Below are 12468 nucleotides of genomic sequence, written 5' to 3' on the forward strand. Positions count from 1 at the left end.
CTGAATATTAGAGTAACTTAAAAATAAGTATTGCTTAGGACAGTTGTGCTTCCATTGTCTATGGTTGTATTAATAATTAGTATCCAACAACTCCCATGTGTCCATCCTGAGGCGAGGGATGTATGACTCTCCAAAAGCCCATAGCTAGAAAGAGATTTGCAAGTTAAACAGAGCAGGAAATCTTTCTTTGGAATGATGTTGCCTGGCTGCCAAGGCAAGTTAGGTTCCAACGAAAGTATTTTTGCTGCTTGAACGAACTAAGGATGTATACCTTCAGTCTGTGTTGGGGAGACACCAGAGCTTTCAGAGTACTTTGTCTTGCTAAGCAGTGTAATTTCTGTCATCTGGCTGAACCAGCTGTTCTGTGTTCAAGAGCTGATCTCTTGAACTAATGCTTGATGGAGGGCGCTTGCCTCAGAATAGATAGCGATGAGTGTCAGTGACATGCCTGGAGCTGGCTGTGCTTTTGCCCTCTCAAGAGGGTAAAGGGGAGGGGTGTGGTTCAAGCTCCTACAGTTGTTGCTGCCCCGTGATGCTGTATGGTGAAGCTGGAGAGGGGTTTGCTAGGCTTTGCTCTTCAATTGGTCTGTTAATGAGGGAGGTTAAAGTCATCTTCGTTGCCTCTACTCCAGGAAAGCCGAGGTTTATTTGAGAATCCAGATGAAGTTAAGTACACCTTCCCAAACCTTTTCCTCTTGTAGATTGGAGAGAGGTGGGAGAACAGCATTTTCTAATCTTTTCTGAAGTAGCATAAAGCAGCCACTTAAAGAGGTGACAGCTGAGTCTCCGTACATTTTCAATCCTTGTGTGACTTGTCACTGAGCCTTCTCCTGTTGGATACTGCTATACAAGGACTGATTAAATGAGTTTTGAGTCTAGTCATGTAAGCAGTCCAGGTGTAAGTCTTGATCAAAATGGGTTCTGTAGGGAAAAAAAAAAAAAAAAAAAGACCAAATAATTCACTAAAAAATGAGAAAAACACTATTTCTTGTTTTGCTTTGTCAAAGACCAGAAAAGGAGAGGTGAAAGTTAATCTGTGATCTTACACGTGCTGTTGGCAAATTGGTCTTTACTGGGAAATGTTCTATAGTGTCAAATGTTTCCCTGTTAGAGAGGGCAGTAGACAAGTAGCTGCCCTGCTGGCTGTGGAGTTAGAGGTAAAACTGGCTGTCGAAGTGACAGGAACACCAGTTTAGGTGCACATGTTGGAATCCATGTCTGATGGTGAATATCTTAGTGTTTGTGGTTATTATTATTTTTTTTTTTTTCCTGGAAACTTTTCCATTTAAAATTTTATGTTTGTTGAAAAAAACATTTTGAGCACAAACCCAACGTAACATAGCATTCCCAGTCTTTGTTGGAGATGTCTGTGGCAGTTTCAGGGCAGTCTCATCAGGCTCCTTGTTGGACAGGTGGAAGGAAAACTTTTCCCTTCACAGAAGACCAGAATCTTGAGTCCATACTCGTGGACCAAGACCTTGTGATGTAGACACAGAGCACGTTTTCTGTGTGCATCAGCTCAGTGAGCAATGTTTTGTGCATCAGTGTGCTTCTGCATGGTCTTCAGGTGTGCCAAGTAAGGGACTGAGTGTTCTGGAACAGTTTTTCATGTCATGTGCATACCAGCTTTGTTCTTCATCTTGATTACCTTTTGACCTGGCTTAAACTTAAAAAGATGCTCTACTTGCATCTCCCTCGGGCCTCTCCATTTTCCAAGTCATCTCTAAATATTTAAAGATTTCTAAGGCACCCCGTGTTTGGCTCGTTCTTTTAATAAACTTCAGCTAAAACGTTCGGAGCTCCAACCTCCGTCAGACCGGCACACGACCGTCACGTGGATGCTTTCCGCTTCCCCGATTTACAGCACGTTTCCCCGCCGGCCGCCCTCTCGGTGAATTCGTAGCCCGCGGCGCACGGGCGCTCCCGGGAGGGGCAGCTCGGGGTGAGCGGGGCCGGGCCGCTTCCCACCGCCAGAGGGTACTCGGGGAGTGCGCACGGCCCGAACAAAAGGCGCCCGGTTCCCCCCGGAGGGAAACTCGAGACCGACACCGCTTCGGCAGGAGCCGGGCCGTCCCTGCCACGGCCCGCGCGTGACTTTCCGAAACGCGAAGCGGGCGGGGGGCTCCGAGAGCCGCGTCCCGGGGCGCGGATGGGGCTGAGGGTCCCCGCGTCCCCTCGCCGCCGCGCGGAGCGGCCCCAAACTTTCGCCCTCCCTCCGCTCCAAAAGTTCGGCGTTTGGGTGACGTCAGACGCCGCGCGGCCAATGGGCGCGGCGGCTGATATTTTGGGAGGGGGGAGGGGTGGCACCGTGCCGCGGGCTCTCGCCCGGCTGCCATGCCCAGTGAATGGAGAGCGGCGGGCGGGCGCGGCAGCGCCGCGGGTGGGAGCGCCGCCGCCACTCGTCCGCCCCTCGCCGCCTCCCGGTCCCGGCTCCGCCGGCCGTCAGCGCGCGGGTGCCGGCCCACGGCGGCAGCGGCCGAACGGCGGCGGGCAGCGCCTGAGGAGCTCGCGGAGCTTTGAGTTGCCGCCCGGCGCCTCCGCGGGTCACCTGCCCGGCCCAGGTGGGGCGATGCGGAGCGGAGGAGGCTGCTTGGGAGATTGCCGCCGCTTCTGATGGATGTTTTGTGTGTATTTATCTTCGCTCCCGGTTTCTCTTTCATCTGAAGACGCATCTGGCTCGAGCTCTGTTAAACTATCTGCCTTCTGGTACCGCTCGTAGATAACAGAAGGAAACCTGAGCCCGAAAGGCAATCCCCCACCTTCTTCCACCTAACGTAACCCTTTCAGGCGCCTTTGAAGGTTTGCTGGTGCTCCGGCGATGGTGGCAGTGGTGGGTTCCCTTGGGCTGTACTAAGAGCCTCTTTTTTTTTTTTTTTTTTTTTTTTTTTTTCCTTCGTAGAGGCATTTCATCTTGAAGGGCTGGCTGCTCACACACACTTTTATACCCGCTGGAGTGATCAAGAAATCATGTCTGGTGGAAGAAGTGCGTTTCTGTGCCTTGGAATGATCTTGGGCTTTTGGAGCTCCATGAATTGGATGCCTGTTGGAGGATGCCCTCATAAATGTACGTGCATTGCTTCCAACGTGGATTGTCATGGACTAGGACTCAAAACTGTACCGAGGGATATTCCCAGGAATGCTGAGAGACTGTAAGTAGTAAACGTTAAGGGCTCCTCAAGTACTTATAGAAACATCTGGCATGAATTTCTCAACACCTGCCTATCAGTGTGGAGTACATAGTAACAGCAGCTTAAGTAATGAAACACGAATTAATGTTTTCAGGAGGGAAGGGGAGGAGCTTTTCAGAAGTTACAGGTATCCTGCTGCTGCTCTCGCTTAAAAAAAAAAGAAAAAGAAAAAGAAAAGGCATTTTTAGAGCTTCCTGGTGTTTTCCAGACCATACTAGCAGATGGGGGTCTTGTTGATTTGGTTTTGCACTGACTTGCTTCTAACTTGCTTAGAACTCTATGTGGAATGTTCCCAGGAAATAATCATTGTCAATGAGAACGCCAATTTAAAATGCAATTGGAAACCTGGGTATCTTCACCTGGAGGCTGGCAGCAGTTTCTCCTTGCTTAGTTTTCCCAATGTGGTGACTTCATCACCGTGGAAAAATCGACTACTGACATAAACTAATGCAAATGGATAAGAAGTCACATTAAAGCGGTCTCTAATTTCTGTCTTAAATTGCCTAAGTTGGTGTTAAGGAGTGGGAAGCTTGTTATTTAGTTTTTAATCTGCTTCAGGGTTTATGATAGTGTAATACTGTGAGATGTTTCCACTCTCAGTACAGGAGAATGTTATAAGTATGTGGGGAGTGTATCTTCTGTATTATAACCTCTTAAGAGTTTTTTTTGGTTGAGTCTTACATAGCAAGTTCCGAAGGGTAAAGTTGAAAGCTAACTTCAGACCTCTGATACAGTTTTGACACTGACTTGGTGCAGAGGGCAGCATCTCTTGACTAATGCATCTCTTGACTGCTGCTAATACATAGCACATGGCTTATTGCAGAGAATACCCAATGCTAGATGTCCAGAAGATGTCCAGAATGGAATGTTAAACAGAGCTTCTGCACGGCTCTGTGCTGGGCTCCACTGATGACTCTAGGAGAAGTGCAGTTAGTTGTGCTTTATGTGGATTAACTGACAACTTGAAGTGTTGAAACTCACTGGCAAAAACTGCAGATTCAGTGGGCTGACTTCCTGTTTTATTTCCTTTTGGATCATAGAGTTTGGGGAAACTTCAAACTCTCAAGCAGTTTTTCCCTAAGAAAGCTAAATGAGGTTACTAAGGAAACCAAGCTTTCATGTATAGAGGCCTTTTAAAAGCTAAGTTCTGTCCCAGAATGAAATTTTATAACATCCTTGAATGTTTCTAAATTTGTTTTATAGTGCTAGGAGACCTTTTACTAGACTATTCCACCATCTTTAATGTTCTGTAGCTCTATCAGCCTTCTTTTTAACCCCAGCTGCTTGAACAATAGTTTTCAGATGTCTGTTACTGAAAGCTTTCCTTCTGTCCGTGAAACTATGTACGTTCTAAAACTGGCAACCTGGCAATCTGGGCACTGATAAACGAACAGAACTCTCAAGCCAACTGAAAAACACCCCTCCTAACCTGGTAGGATAGCGAGCCAGCAAGGGTAGGTGTAGCTGTGTGATAACACAACTATTGGTATCCTTCATTTCTGAGGTGTGCTCAGTGTAAGAGTTAGGGGCTGGAATAAAACATCTGGATTTCAGGTTAAAATGATTCACAAATGCACGGTTAGCTCGCCACCTGAGAAGCATTTGAAGAGCAGTGTAGTGATTAGTTATTGCCTAGGTTTTAGGGAGGCTGAGTTCACTTTATTGTTAGGTTTCCTTTTTGAGAATGTACTTAATAGAGATGTTGGCTTCCCTTGCCTTTTGTAAGAAGCCAGGCTGAAAGAGTAAGTTTCTTGATCTTGGTATGTTAAGCTTTAAAAAGAATGCAAGTGCATGCAATCACTGCGTTCTTAGTTCTGATAATTTTTGGTGTAGCTTACAGATTTAAGTTTTAGATTAATGGCTGCATGATGAGCAATCGTAGCTATTTCACAATATTCAGTTTGAATCTTTAACCTCAGAGATGCGCTGCTGATGAATAGGCTCTATAGCTGTGTTACAGCTTTTTAGTTTGTTTTGAAAATAGTGTATTACTGGAGCATTTAATGACTAAAATATGGTGAAATAACACAGGATTCCATAATAATGCACTCTATCGTTTTATGTACTACTTCACTGTGAGCATTTCACTATTTTTTTTATGCTGTTCACTGTCATCTTCATTGCAGCAGTTGTTTAAAGCCTGTGTAACTTCTTTTAAATCTAGATTTCTAGTCGTTGAACTAACTTGAGTTTTCTAATTGGATCAGTAAAGGGAAAGACCTTATTCCCTTCCTCTTAGGTGAAACGTTAGTCAACCACTGGATGTATCAAAGGGCCTCCTTTTCTTCGCAGCCCATGACATTCTGTACCTATGATGTAACAGTGGGTTGATGTTTAGTCTTTAACTGGTTTGTTCGACTTGTAATCAGTTTTTGTCATTTTGAGGTAAATAGAGACAGGTTCTTTTTATCTTGGAAAAATGTTTATGTCCCAGTGTGCGGTCATCAAAAAGCTTCCCTGTGTTATTTTCCCAGCAGATTTTTGTAGTCAGCATATGAAAATGTCATCTTCTTTCTGCACTCTTTTGAGCTAAAGAAATCTACATGTTGCTTTAAGTTGGAAACTTTTGCCTTAATTAATGAGAGATCTAACAGCATCACTTACATTATTTTGCCACTAAGCTTGTAGAGAGTTACATTTTTATGAATGTTACAGAATGTTTTGGCTACAGGAGCCAAGTTAAATATTATGTAAATTTGCATCAATATGAAACCCAAGGAAAACTGCAAATGTAACCCTAAGAAAAGATGATAAAAATCTTTAGGAGGAAAACATCTCTTGTTGAGAAGTTCTATTAAATAAACTAATAAATGTCTTCTGATATTACAAGAAACAAACATCACCAGAGCTTTTATTACTCATTTCCCATAGTAAACATGATACATGCTTTTTCTAGCATTATTTTCTTTTTAGTGCTTTGAAGACACAGTTTTTGTAAAGAGTTGTACCTGTGATTTCTGTCTTCAGGGGGATTCACAAATTAACCAATAATCTCACAAATGGCCATATGAGTAGCCTAAAATTTTCCTTATACAGTTTCATCTTTAATGGTAGCTTTACAATTATAGCAAGTAGTGTTAGGTTTGTGCTGCATTTTACCTTGTTATTATGCTCTATGGTAGTCTTCTAATTGTCTGGTGTAGACTGAAGTTTTTGCTAAGTTGGTTCTCATGAAGAGCTAAAAAGAGAGGGAAATGTTTGTGCAGTTCAGAAATATTCTGTCTGGAGGTGGTGAAGCAAATACTTTACATTTCCAAAGAATAAACCCCATTTATATTTGTGCTAGAGAAGGAATCCCCAGGATAGCCCACTATTCATGAAAGAAGAGATTTGCATGAAATTAGGTCCAAGATATGCATGTCTGATTGCAACAGTTACATACCTGACTTTTGGGCTTGTTAGTAGTTATTGATCCATTTGTCAGGTAACTTAGCATCCTACCAACAGGATTAGAGTTAACGTTTAGGGGTGGGCACAGGGATTGTTTTATCCAAACTGTTCAGCTGATAAGGTGCTCTCTGCAAATAATTGAGGCAGAAGTTAAGAGTTTTAAAATTAGGGATATTCAAGATTTTTATGGATCTATTTATATATTTTATCTTTCCAAACTGTTTCTTAGGGCTCCTGCTTCAAGAGAATTCTCCCATCAGAGTTTGCTTAGCAACACTTCAGTTCTTCTGTGATTCTGTATTTATGTGATTTTCTTCAGTAGAAATGTTTTCTGTATGTGTAAAATATTATACTTGTCATTTTTTGCAACACTTAGTAATGCTGACAGTCAAGTTTAGTTTGAAATGGTGTAAATGTAGCGAGCAGATCAAAGCTACCTCAGTGATGGTGACTGTGTCCTTCAGCTCTGAAAGGAACAAGTGATACACAGAAACTACTGCCTTATGGGTCAATATAACTTTCATACTCAAGCAGAGAGTATATGCCTCTGCATTTTTCCTTTTGATTAATGTCTTTTTTTCTCCCTGTTAGCAGCATGTTGTGTCTGTCTGTATGTCAGAATTCAGGAATGTTGATTTGTTGATCAATTTATACTTGATGGCTTATAATCTGGTTTAATATATAGCTCTAGCTTTATCTTGTTTTGTCTTTACAATGTGGAGGATTCTTTACCTTTCTGAATTGCTAAAGCTTGCAGGAATAATCAGTTCTGTGCTTTGCTTGAGTAGCTAAATTGAGCATGTCCACATTTAGGTGCAATTTAGAAGCTTAGTCATCTGCTTGCTATAGAGTTTTCATGTGGTCTGGGGTTTGCTATACAAATATATTATTATGGTGTTTTTGGCCTAGGTACATGTAGCTGCTGAAGTTGCGTTGGTTTATAATGTCTACAACTTCCTCCATTTTTGTCTCTGAATTAAATCTTAACTACTGTCTTGAATGCTGTCAAATTATTGCAGAACACAGTGTTAAATACATGCAAATCATATTGACTCTTACATTCACATTGTGCTTTTTTAGGATTCTCCCCACTAAGGATTACCGCTTGTTTCTGTAGTGTTTGTCTCCAAAACTCTGCACGAGGCCTTTCTTTCTCTCTAGATAATGTAGCAATAAATGGACATATATGACTTTGGCTTTGAAGAGGCAAATGGTACTGATCAAAGGTTCTGATCCTGGGGAAACCTGACTGAGTTGCTGAATTTGATTTGGCTAATTTCCATTTAATAACTTAACACTGTGTTTGACTGAATGTGTCCAGCTATACTGGATCAGAGTCTTGCACTATTAAATTTGTTATGTTGCCTTGAAGTGATGAAAGCAGGAAAGAGGATGAAAGTAGCTGTTATAATTCTGGCAGCTACATAAGCAAATAATGGTATGAAGGCCATCATCATGTTGTCTGTAGGTTGTACAAATTTGGTTAAGATTGAAGAGGATCAGATTTCTTACTTGAGTATTTTTCTAATAAATGAAGCTGCTAGCTTTCTTACGCTCTTACTTTTGTTGTGAAGTATTGATTCACACAAAAGAATTAAATGAATGGAGAATTTCCCCTTAAAGGAATAGCTGTCTTATTTTTAGGTAGTCCTAAAATACAGAGAATGTATGCTGCTTTTTTCTGGAATTTATGTATTTGGCAGTAAAGTGTGTGCCAAAGTCAGCGTAGCTCACGTATCTATATGGATGATTATATTGAAAATAAAAAATCCGAATACTCTTATTTCTGCAGTTATCTGTATAAAAATCCCTGTGCTGTCCTCTGTTTGTCACTTGTAAGTTGATTGCTGTGAAGCCATTTGACCTTCATAGCCATGGAGAATGGAAGCTATCACTTAAATATTGCATTTCTGTTGACTTATGCTTTATCCACTAGGGATGAAAGGAAAACAGTTTTGCTCTTTTGTGTCAGCATCCTTTCCTGTTCGTAGTTCTCATTTGGTGCCTGTTGAAGTCATGTAATTTTCAAGGTGTTTTCCTGAGAACTGAGCTTGAATCGAGCTTTCTTTGCCATCTGAGGACTGAGATCATTCAAGTAATATTTAAGCAAACTTAACAATTTCACTTGTGTATTTATTTTTTAAATTTGAAAAACAAATTTCCCCCTCAATAAATTCTCATTTCCTTTATCCATTTGTTGTTTCCTTATTTACTTCCTTTCCTGAATTTGAACTGACATCGTATAACTAAATCTTTGAAGTGACTTAAATAAATCCAGTTTGGAATGAACATCAACTGCAAGTTGTGCAGCCTCCTATCTTTAGAAGTGCCTGCAGCCTCATAAGGTGTTACATTATGACAAATTTGTGTTTAAATGGCTGATTCCTCTTTATTAAGTGAGCTTGGAACTCCTGAAGTTCCGAGGAGGTTAGCTGCTGAATGTAAACACAACGATGTCACCTAACGCTACAACTACTGAACTCACCTGTTGTGTTAATCTTCGGCAGAGGCTGTGGAAAGTTCTCCCTAAGTAACCTGGTACCTCTTAGTCCTTTTTTCTTTGCTCTCTTTAATTACAGATATGGATTAGGTAAAGAATTTTGGTAGCACTGTGTTGAATGCCTTTCAGTAGCTGGGGAAAAAGTCTGCCTTTGTGCAAGACTACTTCTCCAGCACTAGCAGGAGATGTATTAACTTTAAGTGGAGTCAGCTTCCTGGTTTTGTCATGAAGATCACAGCTGCAGTAGCCAGCACATACATCCTCTGTTGTCTTGTTGAATGACTCCCTAATGGGGAGCTCTCTTTTCATTCTTCATCTTAATTTCCAGACCTGCAAGACAAAGCAATGTTTTGTTATCATCAAGTTGAGACAAAGTGAGTTTCTGGCTTCAGATGAGGAAAGGAGTCAAGATAACTGAGGGGAGGAACTAATGTTAACTTCAAATGGTAAAACTATTTGAAGAAAAATGGTAGAATGACTAGAAGTAATATGTGACAATTCCTCTGGTGATTATATCCATGTATTCACTTTAAAGGGATGTGTAGATGAGTAAGCAGTCTTGTTCAGAAAATGTTATCATGGTAGGGGTAAATTCTGTGTACCATCCTCTAATGAATTCTTTGAGATAAATTTGTAATATGTGGCTTGTCTCCTTTTTGCTCCTTGGATGACAGGAAGCTTCTATCACTGTTGTTGATTCAGCTACGTTATTATAGTTTAATGTGGATTTAGGCTTAGAGGCTGTTGTTGTCATTCCCATCCGTTTTAGGTTCAATAACAGGTTTTGCTTGCCAATATCTGGTTGTATAAATTTGACTTCTTTTGGTTTATTTTTTTAAGTAATTCTTAAGAAAGAGATGGGTTCTGGTAATATTCTGGATGGGTTCTTGTAATATTCTGATTGCGACATAGCCCAAGCAGATTTGTTTTGATTTTTTTCAAGTCTTTTCTCCAGAGTTCCATTTACTTAATCTTCAAATCTCCTTTCAGTGTTGTTCAGTCAGATGTGTTTTTTCAGATGTTGAATGGCTCACAGGAATGGGAAGAACTTTTCCACTGAAAAATGGCCTTGTAAGCAATTTACGTTCTTTTGTAATGGTACTGAATACATGGGTTGCTCCAAAAGTAATGCCATGGAAACTACATTGTACACAAAAAGCATAATAACACTATTTGATAGAGCAAATTCTCAGCTACAAAGCACTATTTTTAAACATAGTCACCACCATTAGCTGTGCATTTTCTCCAGTGATAAACAAGAGCCTGCATGCACTGCTCATACAAATCTGCACCTGTGGAGGTGCCCCACTGTTTCACGATTGCTATGATGCTATGGTCTTTAGATTGGTATGGGGCTTGGCATTATCGTGTTCCAAGAGAAAAATTGTCATCTTTTCTGGCCTGACTTGAGCTTTCAGCTTAGCTTTGTGATGTAGCAGTCAGATAGCTTGTTCAGATTCCAGGAAATCCAGTGGGATCCCCTTTCATATCCCAGAAGTTAGTGCACATCACTTTGGCTGCCGAGAGCTGTGTCTGAAACATTTTCTTTTATGTGGAATTCATGCTTCACCATCCCACAGACAGCCATTTTAATTTTGGCTTTTACTTGTGACACCATCACATCACTGGTAATGACGTGATCCAGGAAGCAGTCACCTTCAGCCTCATATGGGTCTAATAGGACTTGACTAGATTGCAAATGATGTTTATTCCATTTGTGTGTGAATACCTGGCACAAATGTTGTGATACTCCAATGTTGCCACTATTGTTTCCAAGGCATTGAAGCTGATGTTCAGCTCCTTACGCAGTTCCCTGGTTGTAATCCACCTACTCATGTGAGTGAGCTGGCAAAGACGCTGTTAGTGATGTGACAGCTGTGCATGGCTATCTAGGATGTCTTGCACTCATTATTGCAACTGGTGTAACGCACCGTCCATCACACCTCACTGTGCTCAAATCCACTGTTTGATCTCTGTAAATGTTCAACAAATATCAATGAATGTCAGTAGGTACCATTTTTTCCACAGGGAGAAATTCAATCCCATGCCTTTGCTTAATAAGCACTTCCATGTCAGATGCCATTTTGTCACACTGCTCCTCTGCTGCCCTCTGTTGCACAGCAACAAAATGGAATGGAATGTTGGTGGGAAGGTTCAACCTCTACTGCTGTCCCACCAATGTTCACCTCTGATGTCATGGGCCAACAAGATAAAATAGGAAGCACTGCTTTCAGAGCAGCCCTCATACACAAGAGGTCTGCTCTCTGCCTTTATATTTAAGGTGAACACGTTTGTGGTCTTGCACTCACTAAGTTTTGCAGGCCGTATCTGCAGAGAAGTTAGAGGAGAGGTATGATTTAAGGGGTTGATTCTTACCTCTCTGCCAGTTGCTTTCAGTGTGGTTTTTATTTAATTTTTTTTTTCCCTTAACTGAATCTGGTCTGTAAGTTGTCTCTGTCAGAATAAATGTCTTATATTTCAGTTTTATACCATCTGTTTGGTGCTGCAGTATGTGTTTTTAATTCTGAGATTGATAGATTTCTGGAGCTTTTAATTAGAATTTTACCTTTCTGACTAGGAGTTGCTGCTTTTTCTGAGACCTTAATCTAATTTTGTCCCTCATGGGGGAAACCTTATCTGATGGTTATACTGATCATTATATTCTTCCCTTCCTTGTCACTGATGAAGGGAGCATTCTTAATGAAGGTCTGTTATGCTAAGATGAAGAAAAAACCTTGCTGTTTTAAAGCTGGTGTTGTCTTGATTTTTTTCCACCACATGCGTTTTAATTAGGTTTCTGTATTTCTTGATCTTATCTGAAATTTCAGAATTGATTTCAGAATTTGTCTTGCTTCCAAACTCATATTTACTTATGGTTTTTGTGAAAATCTGTGATGCCTCTGCAGAAGTAATTCTTATGTCAGTGAGGCTTTTGTGGAGAATCCTCTTTGCCCCTTGCATAGAGGTCAGTAGAATTACTTTCCTGTTGAACTGTATATTGAATAATGAACATAGCCTGTATAGTGTCAGGTTACTAATGAAGTTCCTGAAACACCTATTAAATCTATTTAAAGACCAAGGAATGCAGACAATTTGAGTAGATAGCATTCTTACAGTTGATACCTCATTGGCTGCAACTTCTATCTCTGTTCAATCTGAGGTGCAAGGCTGCTAGCAGTGATGCTATCTTTAGGAGTTTAATTGGAGAGACTAAACCTCTTCTGTTGTGTGGGGTTACTGTAGTCTCTTTATGCTATGCCTGCAAATAGAGGCAATCAGCCCAAATGAACAAGACAAATCAGCTGCCTGTAACTTTTTAGGATGTTTTCTCAGTGTACACAATTGTTATTGCCCATACAAATGGAAGATCAGATCTTCTATTTCAGACAG

At 41.1% G+C, this 12468-nt stretch overlaps 1 protein-coding gene across 4 annotated transcripts in view; it reads left to right on the top strand.

Moving 5' to 3' along the window:
- The first annotated feature begins 2194 nt into the window (after positions 1-2194).
- Positions 2195-12468, top strand: part of SLIT3 (slit guidance ligand 3) — a 484215-nt gene continuing 473941 nt past the window's right edge. The window contains exons 1-2 of one of the 4 annotated variants that reach the window (XM_085236326.1): positions 2195-2561; positions 2900-3149. In XM_085236326.1, coding sequence (XP_085092452.1) covers positions 2264-2561; positions 2900-3149 — 548 coding nt within the window. In that variant the 5' untranslated portion in view covers positions 2195-2263. Of the gene's footprint in view, positions 2800-2899; positions 3150-12468 lie in introns of all 4 variants that reach the window. The other 3 variants (XM_085236325.1, XM_085236329.1, XM_085236330.1) reach the window with 3 other exon arrangements.

This window comes from Meleagris gallopavo, chromosome 15 (genome assembly GCF_905368555.1).
Source record: "Meleagris gallopavo chromosome 15, MGAL_WU_HG_1.1, whole genome shotgun sequence".
NCBI classification, from domain to species: domain Eukaryota; kingdom Metazoa; phylum Chordata; class Aves; order Galliformes; family Phasianidae; genus Meleagris; species Meleagris gallopavo.